The sequence below is a fragment of the Malaya genurostris genome, chromosome 1, assembly GCF_030247185.1.
Source record: "Malaya genurostris strain Urasoe2022 chromosome 1, Malgen_1.1, whole genome shotgun sequence".
NCBI lineage: Eukaryota > Metazoa > Arthropoda > Insecta > Diptera > Culicidae > Malaya > Malaya genurostris.
Genome location: NC_080570.1, coordinates 130761096 through 130771091, shown reverse-complemented (window position 1 = coordinate 130771091; position 9996 = coordinate 130761096). Strand labels below are relative to the sequence as shown.

General features: G+C 37.1%; 2 protein-coding genes across 3 annotated transcripts in view; both read right to left on the bottom strand.

Moving 5' to 3' along the window:
* Positions 1–18: 18 nt before the first annotated feature.
* Positions 19–1414, bottom strand: LOC131425793 (EP300-interacting inhibitor of differentiation 3). The gene is made up of 3 exons (XM_058587953.1): positions 967–1414; positions 374–889; positions 19–316 (listed from the first exon to the last, which is right to left on the bottom strand). The coding sequence occupies exons 1-3, from the start codon at positions 1282–1284 to the stop codon at positions 239–241; spliced, it is 912 nt and encodes a 303-aa protein (XP_058443936.1). The 5' UTR covers positions 1285–1414; the 3' UTR covers positions 19–238.
* A 2292-nt stretch (positions 1415–3706) lies between these two features.
* LOC131425791 (lysophosphatidylcholine acyltransferase) overlaps positions 3707–9996 on the bottom strand; it is a 35315-nt gene continuing 29025 nt past the window's right edge. For both annotated transcript variants that reach the window (XM_058587950.1, XM_058587949.1), the window contains exons 6-9: positions 9816–9969; positions 4504–4608; positions 4309–4444; positions 3707–4248 (exon numbers count right to left, since the gene is read on the bottom strand). In XM_058587950.1, coding sequence (XP_058443933.1) covers positions 4160–4248; positions 4309–4444; positions 4504–4608; positions 9816–9969 — 484 coding nt within the window. In that variant the 3' untranslated portion in view covers positions 3707–4159. The remainder of the gene's footprint in view (positions 4249–4308; positions 4445–4503; positions 4609–9815; positions 9970–9996) is intronic.

Here is a 9996-nt window from a genome sequence, read left to right as displayed (position 1 = left end):
TAGCAAAAAACAAATGACTAAAAAATTAACTGATTATTTATTATTAACTGATAAAATAGACATTCTGGTGAATATGAATTTTTCAATCCGGGGTTAAATTAACAAAAATAATAATAGTTATGAATTCAACGTCGTATAAAAAAATCAACGGAAAAAATAGGGCAGTCATTTTCATTGTTGAAAATTCACCAGACAACTCAAGTATAATTTACATTAGATTGACATCTCTCTACTAAAGTCACGATTGGGTTGCATTGAGCTCCTCACGGTTCAGCACCAGCATCGGTTCATTTACTCCAAACCGCTCGATCATATCCTGAAAAAAAGAATTGTCGATAAAAAATAGTTTTAAAAATTCCTGCACTTTGCATACCCTCCATTTTTTAGGATTCAAACCGAGAATGGCCTGAGTAGTTTCATTCATCCGCTGAGCCTGTTCATTTTCTTTCTGAGTGGTAGGCCTTACGATTGGCTCATGCTGTTCGTCACTCAGTAGCGCAACACGACCATCCCGGATGAGAAACGATATCTGAAAAGCGTTGTCGACCGTGTTCATAAAATCCGCCGGATCAATAATAAGCTCATAGTACGGAATTGGCGTCGAGCGTTGCTCATAAATCTGAACAATTTGATTGAAAATTAAATTCAGCTTCTGTGCGCTTTTTTCCTTTTTCTGTAGTTTATCCACGGTTTCTGGTTTCTTAGCTTGTCCGAAGTCAGTCTTTTGACGCTGAGCTCGCTGCTTGGCTACTTTTGTCACAACAGCCGGTTCGGGCTCAAATGCACCGTATAACGACTGGCTATGTTTGGTCATATAAAACACGGAAGCTGCTTCACGTGTTATTTTGTCCCAATTCTCTATACCTTGTTCTCTATCAAACTGTGACAACTTGAATGTACAAGAAAGAAAACAGAAAGTATTAAACCAATGTTCAACTTGTTAGTTTTCAATCATTCAAAACTTACAATAACAGCCACCAGTTCATCGTCAGAGAACTCGGAATTGCCCATCTTCTGCATAGCGGCATGTACTACATCGTGACTCATTTTGAGTACCTGGGCGTCCATTAGGACCTCGGTAGCATTTTCGGCTCGATCTTTTATACGGCCTTCGCTCTGTAGTGCGTTCGACGCTTCCAAGATGTTTGTGACCGCCTGGAACGTATCCACCGGATCGGCCGTCTCTGCTCGCAACCCGAGTTGAGCGCCTTCCTCTAATAGCAGTTTGTACTTTTGCTTACGCAAAGAACGTTGCATTTTGGTTTGAATTTCTTCTCGGTCCATTTTTACTGTCCCGTTAAATCCCTTAATTTCAAACTGAATAACGACAAAAACCAAAATAAAACACAAAACAATTGCGCGCACAACAATAATATACAACTGAACTGTCAATCGACCGCTTTCCGAAAGACGTTTCGTTCTGGAACGATTTTTTTTTTGTTTTTTGACATTCGATTTATGCACGATGTAACATATAAAGGTGGTAATACTTTCTCTAGAGTAAATGAACTGATAAAAATAGCAGTGGTCGAATCATGAATTATAAAACTTTCAGCCAATAGTTGAGTTAATAAAATTCAACTGTTGAGTGGATATAACTAACGTTCGAATACTTATTTCAATAGAACCGTGTGTATAAAACATGAACTGAACGCATCCTCCAGTAAATTAGAGCAACCTGCTATTAACTCCAAATCTCACAAAACAACTGAAGTGAGCTTTTACTAACGTTACGATTTTCGCTTGATTCCGTTCAAGGGGATACGAAATTAATAAAGTTAATGACCGTGCGAGAAGTTGCGGAATTAAGATACTTTGAAATACCGTGCAAGAGGTCACGAAATTTCTACAATGTTCAACCGTGCGAGAAGTCACGGATTGCAGAAGTTATTGCCTGATCATGAGTTGAATCTTGAGAATGAAATACGTTGGTATTTTTTTACGGGAATACGTATTTCTTTACTATGGGGATGCTTTTCAAAATTCGCTCTGTGGTAGAATGCGAAGAACTTAATCGTGAATATTTCGAGTTGTACTAAACGCAACAATATAATTCTTTCTCTATGCCATCAGAAATATGATCAGCAATTTATGGTTGAATTTTCAACAGTGAGAGATAACCATAAATAAATCAAAAATTATTTTCTCAAACGTTTGGGAACAACGAGGAAAACTTTTTACACTTTCTTGGCGAACATGGTCGAAAATGGATTACTTTTTCTCGTGCGTTAGGCGGGACTGGACGTGGTGATGAGAACCTTTCCCCAATAGCATCAAAACGTGGTATGAAGCGTCATTTGGATTGGATTCTGGAACTGCATTCCAGAAGTGAATTTTATTTATTGTAGGTTATCAACGTTTTTCGGCGAAGAATATTCTTCGCCGACGAACGTCGATAGCCTACAATAAATACTCGATAGCGGCGAGTACCCATTATGAATAAAACTGAATTTTGGAACTGTTTTCAGAGCCTTAATTCTGATTCACCAGAATTCTGAACTTAATTTAAATTTTTGAATTTATTTTCAGAATTTAGCTCAAAAGGTAAATCAAAGACTGAAGCTAAATCCTAATACTGGATTCTGGAACTAGATTTTTAAAAATGGTTTCTTGACGAAATTTTGAAACTGAATTAAGTGCCTTCATTTAAGTTCGGAATTCGTATCTAGAATTCTGATTCAGGAATTTATCTTCAGAATTCTGGAACAAAATTCAAGATATGAGTTCTAGATCTGGATTTTGGAAGAAAATTTTAGATCTGAGCTCCGAACCAGAATATCTGAACCATAATATAATTCCTTAATTCAGTTTCAGACAGTTTAGGCGGAAACTAAAGGGCAATTTTTTTCTGCTATCTTTTTGGCAACACTCTTTCGAAAGATCACGCGTGAATCGTGTCTTGTGTCAGTTTGGTCTATAATTTACGCCCTTATTCTGAATAACGATGTATTGGTTTTTCGATCGAATATGGTTCGGTCGAATCCTAGCTTCCTTTGATTTTGCTAGCGTTATTAGGCGAATGAGATACGATCGAAAAAACGATACGTCTTTATTCAGAATAAGGGTGTTAATCATGAAAACGTCTACAAACAAAATTGCCGCATCTGGAATGAAGACCAGCCAGAAGCATTGTACGAGCTACCAATGCATCCCAAAATAGTAGCCCTTATTACCGGTGTCACTACACGGTGAAAACCAAGTGAAGTGACTGTGACCCTTATTATGAGTATCACTTCACGGCGGAAATCAAGTGAAGTGAATGTAGGTCCTTATTACGGAAGTCGCTTTAAAGACAAAAGTATTTACTTGGATGAACTTGATGCCATTAAGAACACCACGCCACCAATATTTTGTTGAAAATAATAATTTTTTCCATCGCAGTCATCACTTCACTGTGCGTGATACTGGTAATAGGTAAAATCAAGTGAAGTGACATGTAAGTGAAGTGAATGTGAAAGTGGAAGTGAGAACGGGAATAAGGGCCAGTTACTGTTTGGTGTGGGTTGTGGGCCGATGGCATTATTCGTGAAAACGGGCCGATATGTTGGAGAGAGTGAGTCAAAATTGCACCCTGCGCATAGGCTATTTAAAGTGGAGTCGCGGCCAACATTTTTAAATCGAGTCGTATACCTCTTGAAAAATCACCCTTTAGTACGAGCAATGGACAATTCAACGGTGCCACTAGAGAAAATCAAAACTACAAACATTTACTACGACTTAAAAACATATATTTACAAATTTAACGCGAGGCAGAGTCGTTATTTGCCCCACATCCATCATTTAACAACTCAAGGATAATCTTAAATTCAGTTCTTTTTGTTACTAAGCAAATTGTCTTTGCAGAGCGAAATAAAATACTAAAACTAACGGAAGATATTCAAATCTTCTTCACAATATGTTTGATGACTGTGCTACGCACGTTCGAGAAGTACGATGGAGTTTCTATAGTATGACCAACGTGATAAATAAATATTAGTTTTGAGTAGTCTGAATGATTCTACTTTTTTCCTGTAAAACCCCCTTCTAGAGGACCTTGGGTGTTTTCTGGTATTGATTGACCTCAATCCTAAACATTGATATATTTCATCCTTCTTGACTACCATACATTTTTGGACAAAAACCATTCGTGGTTGTGGTGGTACGGAGTTGACTGATCAAATTAAGTAAGCCTCAAGTTATTAGGGTCGTTATTTTTCTGCAGTTTCTTGTGGATGACAGGGAACTTGTCCACAACCTCAGAGAATTGCTCTAAAAAATATAGAAAACAAAATTCAATCGATTATCTTGTACAGGCCAGAAACAACTTACCAAAGGAAATTCTGCCCAAGTTTTCGTTATCCGCCATCACGAAAATGGAATCCACTTCCTGTTGGTTTATTTTTACAAGGTACTGAAGTGTTTCGAAAAATGACTGTCGAGAAACTTTACCATCTTCCCCATACAGCTGCAAACAGAGATGAATATTTTACTCCAATCTTAACTCAACATGCCGAAACTAATTACCTGGAACAACACTTTAACGAAGTTTAGTTTTGGTGAGTACAGTGTAACCAAGAACAGCGATAAAAGCAGGTACTCCCTAAAGTCAATAACGTCCATGCGGGGTGGCTGAAATCAAATCAGTATACTGCCATTAACACTCTTATATATAGGGATGATGATTAAACTATTCAAGTTATATTATTTTAATAACGACTAGCGATAGAGCAGCCAATCAATCCAGTTCGAATGATTAATCATGAAAAGCAACTCGATGACAGAAATCATTCCAACCAGAATTACAAACGGTGGCGATTTTCAGTCTTGTTGTAAATTCATAATTTTTCACTATTTGGAACACAAAGTGGTGCATTCTCAAAAACTCAAAATGAAATTTGAAAGACTATAACTTTAAATACATTCTGTGATTATTTCACTTGTCAATACTTGTGTTGAACTGTACACAAGGTTTACACGTATTCAAATTCGAATGAATATGTAAACAAACCACCGTCAGCTATCAAATGATGTTCATTCAGTAGATTTTGTGAGGTTATGTCATGCTCGTGTAGAACCTAATTAGGTTACACACGTTCACGGCATAAATTAACTGCCATTCATCTACGACAGTTATCGGTGTTTAGTTAACCCTGGAACAGAGTTTAGAATTGTCACGTATTTTCAATAAAATAATCCAATCCAACAGCCACATATTCGATCTTTGCTGTCTCATTCGTAAATGATCACATCCAAAACAAACGAAGAGAGACAAAGCATGTTCGTCTCCCACTGCAATAAAAGAGAGTATCAATGCCTACGCCACTCGTTCCCCTACGACAGGACGAAACCAAAATAACGTCTGCAGGGAGAATCAGTCGAATTTACATTTCTCATTATTTCTTCGATATAATGAAAATCTGTAAAGTTTGGCTATGAAAAAACATGTTTGTCGGGTTCGAGTGACATTTTTAACGTGTATTGGATCGGATCTCGAGTATTCGAAAAGTTTAATTTCGGTCGGGTACGGGCCGGGTTTGGGTTTGAGAAATAAGCTAACCCGACCATCTCTACTTTGAATATCGTACTGCACAGTATACGATAGTATGAAAAAAGGAACAGGAAAAATGACAATTTGCGAAAATGGATCGCCAGAAAGACTCTAACAATTCAGCACCTCTGGAACAAATTACAGAGCTCGTTACCACCTTGAATGCATTCCCCGTCGGATGCAGTTTTAGTTTCGGGAAAAAAGATCTTGATTTTAGAGAGAATTATGCATTCAACTATCCGGCTTATCAGAAGACTTAACTGAGTGCTAATAATACCTTAATATTCTCACTTTGATTGGAGTGTATATAGCTAACTATAGAGCTAATTTCAAGAAATTTAACAATGGGTGAGAGATGCGCATTGTTTTGTCTAAGTGAGCTGATCTTCTGATGTTTTCAAGAATCTTTTGATGTTGTAATGTTTCAACCGATGAAGAATCTTCACTAATAAGATTTATGGCGCTCGAATTGAGGGATTTAATGCTCAATTGGAACGGAATAATACCACATGGAATAAAAAGATGGCCTGCAGATGGCCCAACACCAAATCCACCACTATCCACAATCTATCCACCAGTGTTTGAATAACAGCTGACCGTGTCAGACGAGTTCTAGTTTTCATGAAGCTTTGGACAAGGATGCACCAGCGCATTCATGCATAAAAGCAACGGTGAAATTGAATGATTTGCGGTACGGGTTGGTCCACCATCCCCTGTATTCTCCAGACATGGCCCCCAGCGACTATTATCTATTTCCAACACCTGAAAAGGTTTATTCAGGTAAGGAAATTTTCGTCGAATGCCTAAGTCATTGCAGAAACGGAAGCCTATTTTTTAGACATTGACAATTTTTTTAAGAACATCAAAACGTTGGAGGACTGATGGGTCAAGTGTATCGTTCTAGATGGAGATTATAATGAAAAGTAAAAAAAAATTCACGGTAAAAAATTGAATTTTTGTTAGACCCGGGACTTCTTATTCCATATAGTATATAATCCTGCATAAACGAATACCGCGAACTGACTATACAGGATATCATCAAACGGTTTGGATTATACATGGAATAGTTTATTACGTGGATCAAATTGTGCTTCTAAATGCAGGATGTTATGCAAATATTGATCCTTTGCTTCAACCCAGAAGAATAGCAGAAATGTCAACAATGCATGTTACACTTTATTTCGATAGAACAAATCGAAAACTATATCTCTTTATTTCAATTTGTTTTTTTTTTAAATCAAAATGTCTTGGTCAAAATTAAGTTTGACTCAAGCCAAACTGACAACATTCAGAATAAGTCTTGTGATCAAGTCTTGAATCATGAAATGTCATATAATCTTTACTGATTGCAAAAAAAAATCTCACGGAATTTCAGTAAATCATCGACTTTTTTGTAAAAAAAAGTAGTGAAATGAAAATGTTATTTTTGATTAATCGCCATTCGCCTATTCATCACTTTTTTCGCTAGATAAAAGTTTTATAATGAATTGTGATTGTCATGTTAACGAGCCCCTTGGAAATTTACCTCAACAGTAATAGAGAATGGAGTTGGCTTCATGCCACTCGATTCTTATCTTCAGATTCAGAGAAGCTAACAAAAATTCTTCCATGACTTATACCCAAAAAATGTACCAGCTGTAAAAACGATAAGCAGAAAAACGATTCGGCAAAATCCTGGGCATTGCTTACTACCGAATTATAACTGTGTCAAAAGCAGTGCTGTCAACTGTTTTTTCCAAAAATCTGTATTTGCCGGAAAAATCTATCTTTCTCGAAGAACAGACCCTGTCAGCTTGGAGCGAAATCAATCTTCAGTTCAACAACGCCATCGCACGGCATCACATTCAACATATCATGTCAATTGTATGGGTGTTCAGTGGTGCTATTTTGGCGCGCACGAATTTGACATTTCTCTCCCCTGCTTCTATGTACGAGATTCGATGCGGACTTGCCTGAGGGCACCATGTTCTCAAAAAAGGATGTTACCAATGATTTGTTCGGGAAATGTGAGAGCTGGATAGCTTGTTAATATGATGTCTTTGCGAAGAATCAAACATCGATTTAGTGCGGAAACTGATTTTGCGTCCAACAAGGCCGCTCGACCTGGTTTACCCCTATGGAATCCAACACAAAAACTGAAAATCGGTATTTATCTGTATGAAAATTGAAATATCGGTATTTTGACTGAGCATATCTGTATTCCTGTATCGAGTCCAAAAATCGGTATAAATACCGAGAAATCGGTAAAGTTGGCAGCGCTGGTCAAAAGAGCTCCTGCGTAACAGCACACTAAATTGAAATGACATAAAACCACGGTGAATTAACATTGCTTTAAAATGCGAATTCATCGTTTTGTCCCAACTCCCAATCTATATCAAATGCTTTCTCTCGACTTGATGAGTTAAACATTACAAATACATCAAATATTGGTGTAAAGTCAACAAAGTATCATATTTTTATGCGTATAACTGTGTTAGCAAGTTTAAATGTCGAATATCATCAAAACAGTCATAGTTTTAATTTGAAAAGCAATTTGTATAGAAGAAGAAATTTGTGATCTCTTCTCGAACAGCAAACGGTGTCTACAAAACTATTTCTATTCCTTTTTTTAAACATCGCGATATTATTACTAGATCTAACTTTCTGTCTTACAAATTTCGACGAATTCATGAGAATTTGTGAAAATTGTGCACAATTAATTAAGAGTAAAAATGACGAAGGCTGTTTATCAAAAAAGTATCAGTAGCATACTGTGAACTAATTTCTGGAAAAAGATGACTTAGTGAGCAAATGATCGGACTGAGTGCAATAAAACTGAATGCCGTATTTTAGACCAACCAAGTAAATATGGAAGAACAGTTCTAGAAAACCCGGGAGAAGAAAGTTAGAAAGTTCGAACCCTATGTCCGAGGAAATTTCTTTCATTTCGTTGACTACTGATGGACAGGGCTTGCAAATGGAAGCAAACGAATATTAACAAAAGAGTTTTACCCTCTGTGCTATTCACACACATTCGTATGTTAGGTAGAATGTACAGCGCAATCCAAGCAAGGAGAGCTGCTTCGTTCGTTCATTAGTTCATGAAGATGTGCGCCAGCTGATGAGGTATGCTTCATGAGGTTAGCATTTGATGAACGGTTCTCATATTGAAGATGCCTATGAGAAAACTAGATTCATAACTTTTAGTCCGATGAATATCAATTGAATAAACATTACTTTTTGTATTTCTAGGGTATATACACATTATAAACTTCCAAGAAACAAATTGATCGTTTTGAAAACGGGCTCAAATGCAAATTTTATGCTAAACACAGTTTGAAATATTTTTGAAGTGTGATCAAATTGGGTCTTGGAGTACAAACGTTATGTTCAAAAAGGATTTCTGTAAACCTACACTAAAAAAAACACCTTGAATATTGTCTATATGGCCGTGCTTCGCATCTTGTAGCACGCCGTGAAGCAAAGTTCTTCATTCTCGTACAGTACTAACGAGAGTGAACCCTTCATTTCATTGAATTGTCATGGATTGCTTAGTTCATGTGTTGACTGTGACTGAGAGCACAGGCAATTTATCTAGCAAGGGAACTGGTCTGCTCAGTAGCGTATACTCTCACGCATCCAGCTTCTCTCCAATACAGGTCTCTCATTCAGATATGTCAAACAAAGTTTTCACAGCGGGTGTTTTTTGTTGTTGCTTCGTTCGTTTGAGGTTTCACAATTCAAGCCCTGCTGATTGATAGTTCATCGCTTCTTGTTGAACCGATATGAATCGTTAAAAGTTGATGGTCGTGCTGCTTCCCAACAGACTTTTTGCAAGACTGGTATGGCCTTAGGCCTACGCAGATGGTAACACATCGCAAATCTTGCCACCATCCGTCTCATTTTTTCCTCTTTACAAAACGAGGACAACTGAAAGACTTTGAGGACAAATGAAAGGACTTCTCAATTAATTATATATGAAGTAGCTCTAAATTGTAGGTCTAAGTAACTACAAGTATGCTGAGGACAGTATAAAGCTATCTGTTGTCAGATAGTCGTTTGCTGTCCCAATAACTCAAGTCCCATGTGTTGTGAGAACCCGCAGCTCTAACATTTTTGCAAATATGGCCCTTCATTGAAACAATCAGGATTTATATTCGGGATTACTCCGACTTTTTTGTTCATGAAAATTTCATTTATACAGATTACTGTATCTCAGTTCACAAAAAAAAACATTTTGTTGAAATATAAGACATTTCTGTTACCTTTCTCTTCCTAATGTAAACTAAAGGTAAATGACCCCACATACCTTTACAAATATTCGGAAGAGCTTCTTAGTCGATTCATCATCAGCTGGAATATGCAATTTACTGGAAAACTCTTCTATCGTCAGGAAACTGTTATCATCTGAGAATCTGGTTTCAGTGGTCACAATCTGCTTTTCAATGGTTAGCTTATCCAATCTAAAAGTTAGAGAAAAAATCATGTTC

Coding starts and splice junctions, on each gene's coding strand:
- LOC131425793 (XM_058587953.1), bottom strand. CDS start 1,284: ATGGACCGAGAAGAAATTCAAACCAAAATGCAACGTTCTTTGCGTAAG. Junction 890..966: donor ATGAACTGGTGGCTGTTATT/GTAAGTTTTGAA, acceptor TGTACATTCAAG/TTGTCACAGTTTGATAGAGA. Junction 317..373: donor TGAATCCTAAAAAATGGAGG/GTATGCAAAGTG, acceptor TCTTTTTTTCAG/GATATGATCGAGCGGTTTGG.